The sequence below is a fragment of the Pelodiscus sinensis genome, chromosome 2 (assembly GCF_052426305.1).
Source record: "Pelodiscus sinensis isolate ZL-2025 chromosome 2, ASM5242630v1, whole genome shotgun sequence".
Lineage (NCBI taxonomy): Eukaryota > Metazoa > Chordata > Testudines > Trionychidae > Pelodiscus > Pelodiscus sinensis.
In genome coordinates, this window is record NC_143053.1 from 103,541,316 (window position 1) to 103,559,671 (window position 18,356).

At 43.1% G+C, this 18,356-nt stretch overlaps 1 protein-coding gene across 3 annotated transcripts in view; it reads left to right on the forward strand.

The window, feature by feature from the left end:
- Positions 1 to 18,356, forward strand: part of RIPOR2 (RHO family interacting cell polarization regulator 2) — a 114,377-nt gene that overhangs the window by 48,383 nt on the left and 47,638 nt on the right. For all 3 annotated transcript variants that reach the window (XM_075921135.2, XM_006134000.5, XM_075921133.2), the window contains exons 2-6: positions 9,297 to 9,423; positions 10,560 to 10,715; positions 12,039 to 12,117; positions 12,580 to 12,603; positions 13,736 to 13,789. In XM_075921135.2, coding sequence (XP_075777250.2) covers positions 9,297 to 9,423; positions 10,560 to 10,715; positions 12,039 to 12,117; positions 12,580 to 12,603; positions 13,736 to 13,789 — 440 coding nt within the window. The remainder of the gene's footprint in view (positions 1 to 9,296; positions 9,424 to 10,559; positions 10,716 to 12,038; positions 12,118 to 12,579; positions 12,604 to 13,735; positions 13,790 to 18,356) is intronic.

Below are 18,356 nucleotides of genomic sequence, written 5' to 3' on the forward strand. Positions count from 1 at the left end.
TCACCATCGCTTTACGGCCTAGCCAACACACTTCTCCCTGCTCTGGAATAGAGCTGTGCACCTAGGTGCTGTCAAGTCCCTGTTACTTAGCCCTTCCACAGTTGAGCTGTTATCAGTGTCTATATTACTCTGCTATGGGATGTTATCCCAACTCTGTGCCAGGTATGTAAGTGAGTAGTCGACTACCCAATAAGCCTAAGCTTATTGGGTAGTCGAGTTGACTACTTGCTTCCCCCTCCCCCTTGCTGCCATAAAAGCTGGTTCCCCCCAGCACCGTCCCTGCAGGGTCATCTGTCCCCCCACGGCTGCCTCCAGCAGGCCCAAGCTTGCCACAGGCAGAGGCTGCTCTGACAGTAGCCCCTGTCCGTGGGGGGTGCGAGGGAGTCCCAGCTGCTTTCCGGGACCCCCCCCCCCAGACAGGGGCTGCTGGACCCAGCACAAGCCGGGACTGAGCAAACCCGGCTCAGTTCCAGCTCGCACCAGGTGCAGGAGTTACCTCCATTGCGGCTCTGCATTTTAAATGTAGTAAAAGCTGGGTGCATAGGCAGCCCGGCTCATACTACATTTAAACTGCAGAGCTGCAGCGGGGATAGCTCCTGGACACAGCACAAGCTGGGACTGAGCCAGACTTCCCTTATCAACTTATCATGTAGTCAATTCAAATGTTATCAACCACACAATTATTTAATTACCCCCAGAGAATCCAGCTGGGGAAGACCCTGAATGTTCAAGGGCCCAGACATCAAGACCCCTAAATTAGGCAGAAGCCATGAAGCCTACTGAGTGACTTTGGGACTAGACTTCCTTTTGGTATACACCGGAAGGCCTGGAGTGCAATGCATGAGTCAGCCAGAGGGCTGAGCCACAAACGAAGGGATAGACTCCATAAGACAGAAGTGTAACTGGACGGATGGATGATGTCCCAGAAGAAGACAACTTGCCTTGCTCCTACCTAAGCACTAGACAGCACTGGGGATGGGGCCCCCTTTGTGCCCCTATTGAAGTGACTGTTGACTAACTAGCAATGTCACTAACAGCTTAAATGTTCATCTCTTTCACAGAGAGACAAGTAAACTTTCCATTGGCATAACACTGAGAATTACATAAGGATCCACTACAAATAAATGTTATTGTAAAAGAGTGGGAGTCCGAAAGACTCCTTGGTGAATAGCCAAGACTCCAGATGCACAAATCACAAATATCAGTCTCATCCAGTTGCTATTGAAATTAACAGGAAGATGCTCTGCCCACTGATTTCAGTGGGACTTGGATAGCGTCAAGTGGTATACCCTTGGTGGAGAGGATTAACACACAAGGCTAAATTCTACTCTTAAGTTCTAGCCTCAGTTATGACTTTGCTAGATGTCGCCATCCCCTTAAAACGTTTCTGTCCTTGGCTGCATGAACCTTAGACTTAAAAGTAGTTGAGATCCTTGCCATCTGTGGCAAAGGAAAAAGGAAGGCATAAGGCAAAAGTATGGGGCAGTCAAGCAGGGCCTACCTGCAGTTTTCTCTTGTCATGTTCACACCAAGTAATGGTTGTGCTTGTTGGTAAACCTTTCTGGCTGCCCCCTAATTGTCTCCATGATGGACACAGGGCCAGTGAAAACACCGCGTAGTCCTTTGGCACCTGAGAGACTAACAAAGGTATACAACCATGAGCTTTGGTGGGTTAAAACCCACTTCATCAGATGGTCGTCCTCATCCTTTCTGTCAGCAATCATTTAAAGCTGCATCAATTGATGCCCATCTGTTTGCAGAACCAGACAGGTGGCCCTGTTCCTTGGGTAAAGATGGTTCTAAATGGTCATTGGCCTTGAATGCAGATTCCACCTGTGTCAATACAGACACCTTGCTCTAAGTTCTGGGGTTGGATCATGTATCCCCTAGCAAGAGAGTTTGCTTCTGCCTGAGACCCTTTAATGCTTGTCTTACTCGCTGCTGTTGCTAAGGACCACTCATTTGTACTCAGGTAATTTGTTTGAAAAAAATCACAGGTTTTCTCATGGTCCTGTTTATGGGATTATTCTAACTCCCAAACACGGGGAGTTTGTATATATCAGGTGGAGCTTCCCCGTGCCAATATAATTATTTGCCTGTTTATTTGCTTACTTGCACATGTATACACACAATAGATCCTCCCCAAAATATAGGTAGGTAAATAAAAGGTAGTCATCTAAATTGTTCATGGGAAAAACAAACAAAAAAAAGATACAGCCCATCACCATATCCTTAGTCAGATTTAGCAAACGTGTGTGAGTGTATTTACCACTCTCTTGGCTCAGGTCTAAGTAAACACTGGTTATCAAATATCCTGGCATTATAGAAAACTAAGACCATGCTTATACTAGTTGAAGGAGTCCTTTTTAGAAGGGCTGTTTCCTAGAATATCTTCCCTTTCAATTAGCTTAGACTCAGCTGCCTCACCACTGTTTCTATAATGAAAGAAGAGATGAAGCTTTTGATTTCCCCAGGGATAGGGACATTGTCAATTATCTGCAGTTTCCTGCTATCAGCTGTCAGAGAAAAATGGGAAAAAAATCTGTTAACATTTCTGCTTATGTTGGGACTGTGTTGATGTACAACTAGTGTAGGCAATGCTAAGTGTTAAATTATGCTAATCTACAGTATGTATTTATATTTGCTTTAAGTAGATCACTTTACAAATCAAATACCAGTGATGCATCAACACCATCTCTTGAAATAAGAGCATTAATTGATTTAGAACCAATACACAATTCCTATACCTCAATTGTATTTTGATATCTTATTTTCAAAATACACTTTATATGTATAGAGGGGAAAACATCCCCATTTGTAAAATACATCTATACATCAGTTAACCATTACATCTGGTATTAGAAATTCAGTCATTACATCTGAAAACCAAATAGGAAAATAAAAACCCTTCTCGCCAATTTTAATCCTCCTGGGATCCCGCAGATTTGCCTGACAAAACTCTTGAAGGCTGAGCCATATGATTATTGTATTAATGAACATACATGATACTTCTCTTACAGGATCACCCCCAATCTACATACACAAAAAAGCAAAGTCAGGATTCACTGGCTAGGAATTCATTTTTTCTTTAAATAGAGAAGGCAGGACCCCCTAAGTATTAAATAATAAATTAAGCTCTTAACTGTTTTGGTTTTTAGTTATTTTCCCATGTTGCTAAGATTTATGTTCCATTCAATAACCCCTGGACATTCCTTGGATCTATTCTTGTTTCCATTTAAGTCCGAGGCAAAACTCCTCTTAAAATAAGTTTATACTTACTCCTGTTGCAGTTAGCACCAGAAGATGGCTGATCAAAACACAAAAGGTTTCCTCTCAATGGAGACCCCAATACTGGTATCATTAGCAGGTCTGTGAGGGTATGTCTACACAGCAAAATTATTTCGAAATAACAGCTCTTATTTTGAAATAACTTTCCTAGAGTCTACACAGCTAACCCGCTATTTCGAAATAAATTTGAAATAGCGGAGCACTTATTTCGAATTTGGTAAACCTCATTCTAAGAGGAATAACGCCAAATTCGAAATAGCTATTTCGAAATTAGTGCTGTGTAGACACTTATTTCAAAATAGGGGGCCTCCAGCCTTCCCAGGGTGCCCTGGTGGCCACTCCAGGCTCAGCCAAGAACACTCCTCTCCTTTCCCCCCTCCCCAGAGCCCTTAAAGGGTTCACACACAGTGCCTGTGCCAGCTCCAAGCCTGCCAGCCCAGAGCCAGCAGTCAGTGCCCAACCCAGTGGCCTCAAAACATGAGGCAGCAAACCACTGGCAGCCAGTGCTCCACCACTCCCCAGGAGCAGTCTGCCAACTCCCAGGAGCCTGCCAGGGCCCGAAGAAGTCAGGTGCCTTCCTAGTCCAGGGCGGATATCATGGGCCTTATTCAGGTTTGGGAGGGGGATGCCCCCCAACATCCATGATCTATGCACTAGACGGAAGAACGTGGCCGTCTATGGCAGGATAGCTGCCAGCCTGGCCACCAAAGACCACATGCAAACCTCGGAGCATGTTTGCATGAAAATCAAATTGGTCCGGCGAGACCCCCACCCCTGAGTTCTGAGCTTCCCCTCCCCTTCTTCCCCTTGCTTCCCCCTTCCAGCTCCTTCCTCCCAGGTTTCCCCCTCCCCTCTCCCGCCTCCTTTCACCAGTCTCACCAGAGTTTCAATCCCCCCCCCCCAGTTTTGTTAAATAAAGAGAGTTTGTGTTCATGAAAATACATGTATTTTATTTGACATCATGAAGGGGGGGTTAGGAAAGGGTAAGTGGAAGGACGTGAGGGAGGAATGAGCCACAGGCCCTCAGTGGGGCAGACCAGGGAGGCTTAATGCTCTTCAGGGCAGAAGTTCTCTCACAGGGCCTCCTGGATACTGACAGCCCCCCGATGGACCTCCCGGATGGCAGCCTGCAGAGAGTGCAGCCAGGCTCACAGCCACACATCCAAGAGAAGCACCAGAGTGCCCAGGGGCAGCTCTGGCTCCATGTTGCAGAGTGCTGTGGTGTCCTGAGTGAGGGCAACCACAGCACACAGGGTATGTCTACACTACCCCGCTAGTTCGAACTAGGAGGGTAATGTAGGCATACCGCACTTGCAAATGAAGCCCGGGATTTGAATTTCCCGGGCTTCATTTGCATAAGCGGGGAGCCGCCATTTTTAAAACCCCGCTGGTTCGAACCCTGTGCAGCGCGGCTACACGGGGCTCGAACTAGGTAGTTCGGACTAGGCTTCCTATTCCGAACTACCGGAGGCCTAGTCCGAACTACCTAGTTCGAGCCCCGTGTAGCCGCGCTGCACGGGGTTCGAACCAGCGGGGTTTTAAAAATGGCGGCTCCCCGCTTATGCAAATGAAGCCCGGGAAATTCAAATCCCGGGCTTCATTTGCAAGTGCGGTATGCCTACATTACCCCACTAGTTCGAACTAGCGGGGTAGTGTAGACATACCCACAGAGACAAAATGCTTTGCTGTCCCTCATTGAGGTAGACAAGCAAGCAAGGAAACCTGAGTACTGGCTGTCGGGGGGGGGGGTCTCTTTAAGCACAGACCTCAGATAGCCTCAGGCAGCAGCCACACACAGTAAGTCCTGACCTGGTGCCCTGCCGGAACTGATTCCAGCCAGCCTTAAATGTGATTCAGCGTCTACTCAATGTGGACGCGCTATTTTGAAATAGCAAAATGCTATTTTGAAAATGCATTTTGTGTGTTGACGCGTTATTTTGAAATAAGCTATTTCAAAATAAGTATTTCAAAATAAAATATTTTGAAATAATACTGTAGTGCCTTGTGATTCTATCTTTTGTGGTTCTCTCTTGTTCACATGCTTCATATATGTTAATGTAATTTGTATTCAGCTAACATATGCCTGTCTTATAAAATTCAGATACAGTATCTTTCAAAGACTACCTGTTAAATATGTTAATGATTTATTTAAAATATTTAAGGAAAATATAAAGTATTTTATGACTCTACAGACACTCGTTACTTTAAATACACTTGTCAGTCCTAAATATTAAAAGTAATCGCTAAGTGACTGGTACTAGAGATAATGTGTATGAGAGAGGGAGAGGGGCAATTGAAAATATTTAGGCTTTGGTGAAATCATCTTAAATATGAGGTATAGATAGTGTTTGCTATTTATAAAAGTCCAACTGTAAAGTCTAAGTGGATTTTACAGACCCACAAGCTAGGTGTGTTAAAGTGATTCAAAGAGAGACTATTCTTAAGACAGCCCCAGCTCATGGCTGTATTGGAAGCTCTGTTGCAGAGAGGAAGTTTTTTATTGAAAACATATTGGACTAAAAGTTACAAAATTAGGTGTCATATTCTCCCATGTGACTGGTATTTGTCAGCCTATTCAAACAGAGTAATCATAAAATGCTATTTTATTTTGAAAAGTGACTCAGTTAATGGCATTGTGTTACTCCCATTTTTTATTTGCTCAGTTCCACAATAAAAATATTTTTTCTTTCTAACTCCCAGATCTGAGCAGAGAGTTGGATTCTTTCCATTTCTTACAAAGACAAAGCAAAAATAGATGTAGACAGGTCTTAATGTAAACATCTATTGTATTTGTTCCACACTTCCGTTGATTTCACAAGTAGGTTGTTCACAGCTACTAAAGCAGCACAAAACATGAAGAGTAAAGCTGGTCCAAGTATTTTTAAGGAAGGTGAAAAATGCGCTTTTAAAAATAATCTTTGATTTCCTTTTCACTGATTGATGAAAACTGGTAATGTTTGTTTGTGTATATCTTTCATACACAAACACTCAAGAAATATTTCCGTTTTGACTGATATATACTGATTAAATCCACACTTTGTCACACTAAGGTCATGCTCTTTTTTGCTAAGAAGGACCTGATGGAACAGATATCATTGTGTGGAGTGTTTCAGCCTTCTGACCAGAGTTTTGAATGTGCAGTACCTCATCAGATATAGCCCAAGTCCTCATCACTAATACTAAACTTAGTTTGTTTTTGTTCTGCTTATTTTTTGAGGAATTTTGATGTACTGTATAAATGGTACTTCTGTTGAACCCAGCTGAGTGTCTTAGCTGTTTAGTTTTTACCTTCACACCATCTCTAGAGTCTCTCTGGAGATGCACTAATCATCCTATCAAACCTGGCAAACACTCAACAATTCCTACTGACTTGGGCTCATTTTTAAAACAATACAAATTGCAGCATGCAGAACACAGATTAACCATTTTAAAGTCATTAGAGAAAAGAGTGAGAGTGTATCTTATACTTACAGGAGGTAACCCGAAAGTAGTGTAATCAGATAGACATGACACAGTGGGGAACAAAGTCGTTTCTTCTCAGCTGGGTTTGAACTATTTGACTCAGACTCTAATCAATGTTCAGACTCTGTTCTGTATTTACAAATGGGAACTTGATCCTGGAAGGTGCTGAGTGGTGCCTGCCAGGCACTAAGCATCAAGAGGAAGCCAAGAAACTCAGCACAGAAGAGGGGGGTGCTCAAGGCGTGGATCCTCATGTAGGGCATGATTCTAGTCTTAGTTATCCTGATGTCAAGATGGAGTACCTCCAGTAATATATAGAGGAAATGTATACCAGTGTTATCTTCAAGTCGTCATTGTCAAGTCCGAGTTGAGTCCTAAGTCACTACAGTTCAAGTCCCAAGTCGAGTCTCAAGTCACAAACAATGAACCCGAGTTGAGTCTCAAGTCGAGTCACCTAGGCGACTTAAGTCGGACTCGAGTTCAAGTCATGGGACTCGAGTCAACAACTCTGATGTATACCATTATGTAAATTAGATCAACATTTAATTCTGCCTGGGACGGGTGGGGTGCTGCTTCACCCACTACTGTTTAACTGGAGCCGCTAAGCATTGCTCATTTAGGGTGATGCTTACCGGTTAGCTGTTTAACCTTTCATATCCCTAACTTTTATTAATATTTACTGCTCTGCTTAATTAAGTATACAGGCCTAACAAAAAGGCATTGATATAAGATTACATGCCATTGTGGCACAGACACAGATGTACAGAAGGCATCTGTGGAAGCCCTATAATCTGAGAAGAGGCGTGGCACAAAGTTTTGCAAGTTTTGTATTCCTAAAATATTACACTACCGTGCTATTAATTGCTTTTCATATATGCCCTGCACACAGCTGAAGACTTGCTTAATGAGATATAAGCAGTATAATACCTAATATATGTTCTGTATATTGAAAGGGCATATCATATGTTACAGAGTATATTTAGCCCATTTTAAAGGCAGATGCTTAGGTTCTTGCTGCTTAAAAAAAATTAGGCACAAAATTCACAAAGATTAATGGAGCTTCTTAAGGCTTTGAACAAAGATCACATTTATCTAGTAATTATGGAAAAGGTGGTCATAGCCTGATTCAACAACAAGCTGCTGCAACTTTCTGCAGCTTCCATTGGCTTGGGAATGGCAAATTCTGGCCACTGGAAGATGTAGATGAGCCATGCCTACAATGTCAGCAAAATGTGTCTCAGCCTGCCAGCAGATTACTCTGAAGGGCCACAGGTTTTCCACCACTGATCTAATGCATTTGAAATGCAGTAAAGATACAGCTACTACATAGCTCCAGTGCCTATTTTCAGTACATTAATTTAAAGCTTGTGAAAGATCCTAGAGATTATCAGACCAGGGACTAGTCCTCTTTCCACCAGACAGCAAGAACAGCATAGTCTGAACCTCGGTGCCTTGCCATGCTGCCTCAATATTGTTCAGCAACCCCTAAGGGTAAAGGGGTCAGCCAGTCTTCCTGAATACCCAGTCAGCCTCTGGCAACCTCAGCAAAGAGTCATTTGTGATAGACAGGTGTCCACATTTAAAAATACAACTTGGAAATTAACTGAAATCTCCAGCTCATTTCCTGTGGGATGGTGAAAAGGACAAATAACATGCTTCCCATACTAGATACCAAGAGTCTAATGAATTGACAGTGAATTCCCCCTGCCCCTCACATCACCACACAGATAATTCCTGTCTCTTCCCTGCAATATACCCACATTATTGTCCTTCTACCCCCATCGCTCTCTGCAATAAGATGCTAACACAGTTCCTGATATAAGGAAAGCTAACATGTCCGGTTTAGGACTAGTTATATTTTTAAATGAACTGTCGTCATTGCCTTATTGTAATAATGCATACCTTTTAGTCTTCAGAGATTTCAAAATTGAGTAATCCATATGAAGTAAGAAACTGTGTGTTCTCATTTCACACAGCGGGAGATTGAGGTGGGGGAAGGGAGGTTGGTTAATAAATATTCCAAGGCTACAAGACTTATCAGAGTTTTCAAAAGTCTAAATCTAAGTCTAGCTTCCGTCCTGTGCTGAACCCAGTGGATGACATTTCTCTCTCTAGCCTGTTTTTTTCACATCTAGAATGTAATTCTTTCAAGAAAGCTGCTCTTGGGTTGGTCCATAGACATTTAATAATGTTAATCTGGAATAAAAGGTAGATGTACAAACTGGAAGAGTTTACTTCAGAGAAAATTACTGTTTAGTAATGTGAGTCAGTCAACTGCAAGACTCTGACCATCCCTTGTATTTTCCATGTGAATGAAATAGAGAAATTGCCTTTGCAGACATTCCTGGCTTTGTTTTGAAAACTGGGTTGTCCTATAAACAGACTGAAGTAGAGAGTCGGGTTTGTAAACATCTAATCATCTCATGACTCCATTCACCTTGTGGGATTCATTTACCCTTTATCACGTCTGATGAATGCAGTATAGTCTGTCTTCAACCTGTCTGCAACTTACCACTGTCACTGATCTTTGTTCGGTTATCTTGCAGGAATATCTTCCAGGCTGCCGGAAATCATGTCAGTAGGATCACATTCGTTCTCCCCTGGTGGTCCCAATGGGATTATTAGAAGTCAATCCTTCGCTGGCTTCAGCGGTCTCCAAGAAAGACGATCTAGGCAAGTAGTATGATTTGGTGTGGATTGAGGGTGGAGAAGTTTCAGCTCAAGAATTGGAACTTTTGAGGACAGAAACCAAAAATCTTCCCATATCCAGAGTGAAATCTGTGTGTTATAGGTCAGACTACCTCTGTTTATTCTCTGTGCAACTCTGCTTTCTCTCGTGGAGAATTAAGACACCCCATTTCTTCACTGCCAGAAATCTATTAGGCTTTATGTTTATTAATATAGGGCTCACCTCCGGCCTCAGTCTTAGAGGAATTTTGCTGGCATCTTAGAGTATAGATTTTAGTCCATTAAATTACACAGTCGTGTGATCTTTCAACATGTAAACTGCCCAGAGCTGTCTGAAGCCCACGCCCATCCCTAGGCTTCTGAACCTGAGCACAAACTTCAAAAGGCTGTCAGGGCAGCTGTTTGTTAAGCATATCAGCTAGCTTGACCCAGTCTGGGCTGTGTAGATGTAAGTTACTGTTAATATGATTAAATCCTACTATTTTTTAAGCTTTCAGTGAAGCGGGGGAAAAGTAGAGACAAGAATTCAGTGGGAATCTTCAGAAGCCATGTGAGGGAACGTCAATATAGTAAACGTATTATTTATTTGCAGTGCAATAGTGCCTGGAGGCCATGACTGAGTCCGGAGCCCAGTTGGGCTGTGTACTGTACAAACAGCCAGACAGCACTATTCAGTAGCATATAGTTGCTGTAGTATTGAAAATTGCCTTTTGTTCTCACAAACTGGGTATAGCTTAGGCATGGCTGCTGGGGACTGGACTAGAAGACCTCTTCCCCCCTCCCCACCAAGGTCTCTTCCTGTTCAAGCATTCTGTGGTTCCCTAGTATTGCGGGTTGGGACAGACCCAGTAGAAGATGCACAGAGCTGTGTGTCATGGGCAAGCCTCAAGCATAAGCTACTGTTTACCAAAGAGGCATTCAGGTCTCAACAACTGGAACATCAGATACTGATGGCCTGAGCACAAGACTGCTTGGTACAGTTCAGACCTATTAACCCGTAAACAAACAGTCCTCCAGCAGACAATAGTAAGATGACTTTCAGCTGGAAGAGAGACTGTCTGGCAATGCTCCTTTGAGATCAGTGGGATTGATAGTGTTTTCCTTTCATGTCTGTTTTGCAGGTGTAACTCTTTTGTTGAAAATTCCTCCGGCCTTAAGAAACCCCAAACAAAGGTGAAGAAGGCGCACAATTTGGGACATAAGAACAGCAGTGCCTCCAAAGAGCCCCAGCCTAAAAGGATGGAAGAGGTCTACAGGGCCTTAAAGAATGGATTGGAGTAAGGGAGTTTATCACTAGATGACTGCAGCTTTCTTGGTTACTTTAGAGTTGAAAGCCATGGGTCACAGGAGTGGGGAGCCTCGGTCATGGGAGGGTAAATCCAACTGCTGATTTCTGCTCTCCTGTGTTAAACCCACTTCTAGACAGGAAGCAAAAACACACTGAGTGAAATCCTGGCTCTATTACAGTCAGGGTGCATCTACAACAGGGCTGAACTCGAAATAAGCTACGCAAATTGAGCTACGTCAATTGTGTAGCTTATTTCGAAACTGGGAGCATCTACACAGCACTTATTTGGAAATAGAGCACTCTTCCTCCGACTTCCATTACTCCTCATACAATGAGGGTTACAGGAGTCGGAGTAAGAAGTCTTCTAGCTTGACAGTATTTCGGCATTAATCCGAAATACCTGCCTGCTGTATAGACACGGACTAAGTTAGCTATTTCAAAATAACGATGCTGTGTAGACATACCCCAAGTGGCATAACTCCCACTGACTTCAATAGGACTAGGATTTCATCCCTAGACTTTTGCTCCTAATTTGCCTCCTATCAATGGGATGTCCAGGCCTGACAATGGGATGTGGGGAAGGGAGAAGGGGCAGATATCCCAGGTCCTGATGATTCAAAAAGGCCCAGGGCTCCAGCCGCCACTGTGGCAGCAGCAGTGCATGGAGCGCCGAGCCCTTTAAATTGCCACTGGAGCACTGCACAGCACACGCCAGGTGGCTCTTAGAGCTGCCTGGCAAGGCCAGCAACATTGCAGGGCAGGGGACACTGTAGTCTGGGTGGCACTGAGGCCTCGCTGCCATCGGCCATGCCCCTTCTGCCTCAGGCCTCGCCCCACCCCTTGAAGTGTGGAGCTGGGCCCCCCCCCCCCATCACCTTGCCCAGGGGGTTAGCATGGCTGTTGAATCCCCTGATCACACCACACAATGTGGTACAAGATAACATCACAGAATGCAGTAATGCCTTTGTTACACAGGCCCAAGGACAGTGATAGGAAAGAGGCAGCCTGCGAACTAAACAGCAACTGAGTTCTCACAAAACCCAGCTGTTAAATGTACTTGAAAGCAAGAACAAGAGCTAAAGGAGTGTTCCTATTGCTTGTTTAGTTGGTGTGAAGCATGAAAGTTGTGCATGCAAAGGACTTAAAAGCTATGGAGAGTTTTTATGACAGTCAGCACTTTTGTTTAAGCCAGTAAGTGGTGAGAATAGCTGTTTGTTACACAAATATTCCCTTCACAGATGTCAGCAATCAGCACCACCTATGTACTGAAATGAGCAGGGTTCATGATTCCCTTTCTGGTTTATCTTTACAGCGAGTATCTGGAAGTTCACCAGACAGAGCTGGATAAGTTAACTGCTCAGTTAAAAGACATGAAAAGAAATTCACGGCTGGTATGTGTTATCCCACAGTTCAGATGATAAAATGTTGTATGCTACTTGCATAGATCAAGGGTAACCTTTTCCAGGTATTGGAGGAAAAGGGGGGATAAGGGAGTTTAGAAGAACAGTTCTTTAGGATTGCCAACATTGCATTTCAAAAACGAGGGACTGTTTTCTTAGCGTCTCCTCCCACTATTATCATTATCTGTAATAATAATAATAATAAGCAATACTCTCCAACATTTAACGGGTATTTCTTGCTGCTTTTTGCAGCACTCAGCATCTCCCAATGTGCTGTAGAGATGAAAAAAATAAGGCATGGTTGGCAACCCTAGGCCTGTGACCTCCTACCCAGGATCTTGTTTTGTACTTCAGCTATTTAAACATAATAGGGCACTGTGATAGTGTACCATTCAGTGGAATGGTGCGACACGCACAACTTACTCATCATCTTCCTCCCTTTCTTCATTGCAGGGTGTGCTGTATGATCTAGACAAGGTACGTTAACATCTGGGGCAGTGGAGTTGCAAAGAAAACATTAAAAGTTGAACCAGATGTACCCAGACCTGGAGACAGCTGGCCCCAAGAGCTTCTCAGAGTCTGATTCTCTAATCCAGTACCACCACTGAGGGGAGAGGCAGGCCACTGACTTCAGTGGGAGCAGGAGCAGGTCCTTGAGGAGTCAGAAACAATGTACCGGGTGTTCAGCAAGAACCCTCTTCAACCAGGTTACACATTAATTTGGGGGTCAGCCTTTGATTCTAGATCTGTGGTGTCCAACCAGTTCTAGCCACACTCAACTGGCCAAATAGCCACATGTGGCTAGGGTGTTGGACACCATAGCTATAGATAAACAAAGAAAGTCAGTGGAGAACTACCTCTGACAGCTACTGCCTCAGCTGCAGCTCTGTAGTTAGGACATACATCTGCCACTTCTTCATTATGCAGGAGAAGGCTAAATTTATTCCTAGGGCACGTCAGTGGAGTTATGCCTGTTTACACCAGTGGTCTACCAAGTCTTCAGCGTATCTTTAATCTGTATCCTCATACTGATCCAGGAAAAATCAAAGGCCTTCAAGCTTTTCAATAGATCTGGTTGAAAAACAGCAGTTCACAGGAAAATGTTTTTAAAAAATCCCTAGAATTATAATGAAAATGAAGAAGAAAAAAAACCTTAAAAACCAAAACATTGTCAGTATTCTAAAAACTTCTGGTAACATTTTGGCATTTTGAAAACCTCAGAGCAATTTAACTTATTTTTTACTGAAAATAAAAAAAATTAAATGAAAGAAATGCAGGTGCTTTTTAAATGAAAAATATTTGTAAGTGAAAAGTTATCCACAAAAATGTGTTTTGGTTAGAGTTGTTTTTTGACAAAACAGGTTGGGATGGAAAAAAATTCAACCTGTTCTACTTTTGAGTAAATTACTAAGATAAAGCACTTGATCTGAGGTTCACGTACAAAAAGAAAGCTTCATAGTTTGAAGAGGAAGAGTTTCTTTGAAGCTCACAATGGCTAGAGATAGGAAAACCAGTTGAAGAGAAGATTTGTGCAAGGAATCTGTATAAAAATATAATCAGCTGAGTTATTGGAAAAAAGAATCTTTCATTCCTCTTTTTTTTTTTTCAGCAAATCAAAGCAATTGAAAGATATATGAGAAGGCTGGAGTTCCACATTAGTAAGGTAATGAACAGTCCTATCATGTTTCTTCTGCATCTGCTTTTATGTAATTAAGAAAACTATCCATTGCCCAGTGGGATAGCTTCCACTCCACAGGGACCCACCTCCATCGAAGTCTCTCTTCTATGTAGTTTAAAGTGCTGCAGTGATTCCTGAGACAGAAACAAAGAAAGGGTTTTCAAAGCTTTAAAACAGGGGTAGGGAACCTTAGGCCCAGGGGCTGCTTGTGTGAATCCAGCCCCTGAGGCTCAGGGCTTCCCTCCTTGCATTAGAGACCCCCACGCCTACTGAGGGACTGGAGCACACAAAATCTACTCACTTGGATCCCACTAGGCTCTGGTGTGAGAAGGGAATGTGGGGAGTGTCTTTCTCCTTCTTAGTCAGGGGCCATGTTTGTGAGGATTTGGGTTTTATTTTGTTTTTTTTTGGCTTCTCACTTGTGTGTGGCCCCCACTGATTTTTCCATGGGTCAGCAGCCCCAACTCCAAAAAGGTTCCCCACCCCTGCTTGAACACTTCTGAGGTTCACCAGTCCTACATGCACATTTAAACTTTCCCACCTTCAGTAGGTACAAAGGAAATTCAGGGTCATGCCCTTGATCTGTACACTAAAATATAAGGATTTACAGTAAAGGTATAGATAAAAGTCATACTTGCATCGACAAGAAGTTTAAGGTCACAGGTTGATATGATACACCACATTAAAACTCTCAGACTGGATTTCAACTGTAGGACCTGATCCTACCATTGCTAACACTAGTTTTTACACCTCCTCACTCTACCTGGCCAAATTCTGTTCAGTTACACCAACATATGCTTGGAATAATTCAATCCAAGTCAGTTGGTATACTCTAGATTTACACTAGTATGCCTTAGATCAGAATCAAACTCACAGTATATTTTTGCTAGTCATCAATATAACTGCTAATTAACATTTTTCACAACTTGACCAAACTATGTATTTATAGGATAGATGAATTGTATACAGAGATTCATTTTAAAAAACACACGTGCTGCTTATTATATGCAAGCAGTCTCAAAACATTTTAATTTCATTGTTCTCAATCATGCATCCCAAAGAAAATCTTTAAGAAATAGGTTAAAATTTTCTCTCTAAAACATGCGCTTCCTTGCAGGTAACCTGCATGTCAAAATTATAGCCTAAAGCACATTTTCTATCTAAATCCCTCCTATGCTATCTCTATCCCGCTCAGAGCCACCAGTCTCTGTGTTTATAATAGAAATGAAAAGAAATCTTAAACGCAAGAGGAACTAAAAACAATACTACTTGCTCAGTATGTCAGTTCACTGCTCTATAATCCATGGTGATAAATAAATAGACCATTGTGTGAGAGTTTTATAATTTCAGAGGTTAGGCATCTATGTAGGAATATTATTATTTTTGTTTTGTTTTAAAACAAACAGAAACAGAAGAAACTTTCAGAACAAGACAAACTGTGCTGTCTTCTGATGACAGCAATGCCCTGTCAGTGCTAAGAACTGTAGTCATTCTGTACAGGAAACAAAGCATGGAAAACAGGAAGTGTAGTAACAGGTGGTAGATCTTTACAGTGGCAGATGAATTCATTTTAATCAGCTTCACACGTGCAGAAAGAGTTTGAGCACAGGGTTAGGCTCCACCCTGATTACGGACTTAAATAGCAAGTGACAACTATTTATAGCAGCTCTTTAGTATGGAAACTAGAGAGTTGCTAGCTGGAAGGATTAAGTGTAGTCGGCTTCTATCTTAGATAAACTTGGCATGTAATGCTGAAGTGTTAACAAGACCACCTTTTCTTCCATTAATCTTTGTTGAAGCATTTCATTTGTAAACAGCCTTCTGTTTTAGTTACAGGCCTCTCAGATACATTATATCAGCCATTATGAACTCAAATCAGCTTTAGTATGATTTTTACACTTGGATTTTTGAAATTGTAGGGGAAGGAGCTCAGCTATTCAATCACACTTCGTGTTTCCCATTCAGCTGAGAAACTGGCAGCAGTGTTTTTGTTCAAGAGCTGAATGGGAAATTTTGATTAAGGATTTGAACATTTCTAAAGTTCAGACACCTGCATTATGCTTCAGGTTCATTTCTAATGTAGATAAAATTAAGTCATGCTGGCTGGTACTATATGAAGTCAAGCTAACAAGTTTAAATAGAGACAAATTCTATTGTGAAAGATCCATGACTGAGACGGCATTAAGATGCAATGCATGACGAGTTTAAAAAAAAAGTGGAATATACATAAGAATCTTCTCCATTGTTAGCAGGAACAGTAGAAAGAACGAATATGACACTCTTCTTGTATTGTCTTCTGGTGAAGCTAAAGCTCCAACTCTTCAAATAGTTTCATTAGCAAAATGAAGGTACCAGACTCGTCTGCTGCAGCTGGCTGCTGAATCTGAACAAGTGGAAGTCCCACTGCTACAGGCCCTCAGCAGCAAATAACTCAGCTAGAATGAATTTGCACACGAAAAATAAAGTTTTAAAAGAAAAGCACAGCAAGGAGGTTGGATAAGCTTATGAAATTATTAATAGTATGTGGAGCTTTTTTCTTCTAAAGTAATGATCTAAAACTGGCTCACATTGGTAGATAGTGAGGACTAAGATTTCCAAAAGTGATTAGGGAGTTTTGGGTGCCCAATGGGACACATTGCAAGGAGCCTGATTTTCAGAGGGTAGATGATCAGCATCTGAAACGACTAGTTACTTTTGAAAATCTTAGCCCAAGTTGTTACTATCTAATGCAGTGGTCTCCAACCCTTTTAAGCACAAGATCACTTTTTAAATTTAAGTGCAATCCAAGATCTACCTCAAATACAAATATCCTTGCCCCGCCTCCTTCCCGCCCCTGCTCACTTCATCCTCTCTCTCTTGCTCATCCTCACTCACTTTCATCAGGCTGGGGCAGAGGGCTGGGGTGCAGACTCTGGTCATGTACTAAGGGATCTGGAGTGCAAGAGGGGCTCTGAACTGCTCTTGGGGCAGGCAGTTGGGATGTATGAGGGGGTTTTAGGTACAGGCTCTGGAATGGCATTTGGGTGCAGGGGTGCTCGAGGCTAGGGCAGGTGCTCAGGGTGCAGGAGGGGGTTCATGACTAGGGCAGGAATTCAGGATGTGGGCTCCAGCTGGACATTGCTGACCTCAGGTGGCTCCTGGGTGGTGGTGCAGTGGGGCTAAGACAGGCTCAACCCTGCCCTGGCCCTGGCCCACTCCATAAAGCAGCCAGCAAACTCCCTCCATCCCAAGCCCTGTTGTGCCCCCTCTCTGCTTTGTGGAGAATGGATACAGGGTGGGAGGGGGCATCTTGATATCAGCGCCCTCCTCTCCCTTGCACAGAAAGCAGGAGGCTCCCCAGTAGGAGGGGCAGTTCCAAGGCAAAGGGCAGGAGATAAGCAGCAGTGGGGGAGGGGCAGCTGAAGTGCAGGCACTTGACAGCCTCTTGGCCAAACCAGTCAGGATCACCTGTCAGAGGCTACAAGATCTACCAGTAGATCCCGATCTACTGGTTGGTGACCACTGATCTAATGGATGTTCAGTGTTCTATAGGAAATGAATTAAAGGCAACTGTCACTGTTTCAGAATGACTGTACCTATCTTCCCCCACTCCCATGGTCCACTCCAGGGCCAGATCTGCACTGGTACTTTACAGCACTATACATTTTTGGCTCAGGGGTCTGACCTCCCCTCTCTCCTCCGAGTTTAGCAAGTTACAGTACTATCAAGTATCAGTGTGAATCAGGCTTCGGCACTGTTAGCAACTCCCCTCGTGTAGATAATTTACATAGAAATCTCTCCCAGCACTCACGCCATGGCCACACTTTCCGTTTAAAGCGCTGCTGTAGATGCGCTTTAAACTGTTAAGTGTAGACAGATCCTAGGAGTTTCCAATTAGGTATCAGGTCTCTGGCTGTCAGCTGTCTGAGTAGTGACCTTTATCCCACTCCCTTCTCACAGGCAGGTTTAAGGCTGCACAATTCCCTGCCTTACATTCTGATAGCCGCAGCTACCCAGTCTGCCAAAAGACCAATACCCTGAGCTTTGCTTTCTCCTTGAAGGCTCTGATCGGCGTATTGCCAGCAGTTACAAGTTAGCACATGGCTCTTTCTAACCAAGCACCTTTATGCTTAAAATAAAAGCATTACACACATTTAATTAAAAAAAAAAGTTCCTGCATTCATGCATGCTTACTGGAGGTAATTTACACAAAGATAGGACTTCATTTTTTAGAGTCCTGTTAGGTCAAAATCCTCTCAACCCTTCTGCAGGGGTTGGATCCCACCCTGAGACAGAAGGTCCCGTCAATTTGCTGGATCCAAAAGAAGGCTCTGAGTTAGTTCCAGCTTAACCTTTTATACCAAAATCTTTCCTTTGTCTCTCCATCTCTGGTAAATACAGCTTGAACCGGAATATACAATATACAGGCGGCAATGTGCCTTCTACTCTTTTCCATCCATTTGTGGAAAAAACTTCTGTGGGGGCAAAGGAATGTGCACCACTCGTAAAAACAAAGGACTTAGCTGTGGGCGCTCTGCTAATCAGCTGGGTGGCATTTGAATCTCTCCTGAGC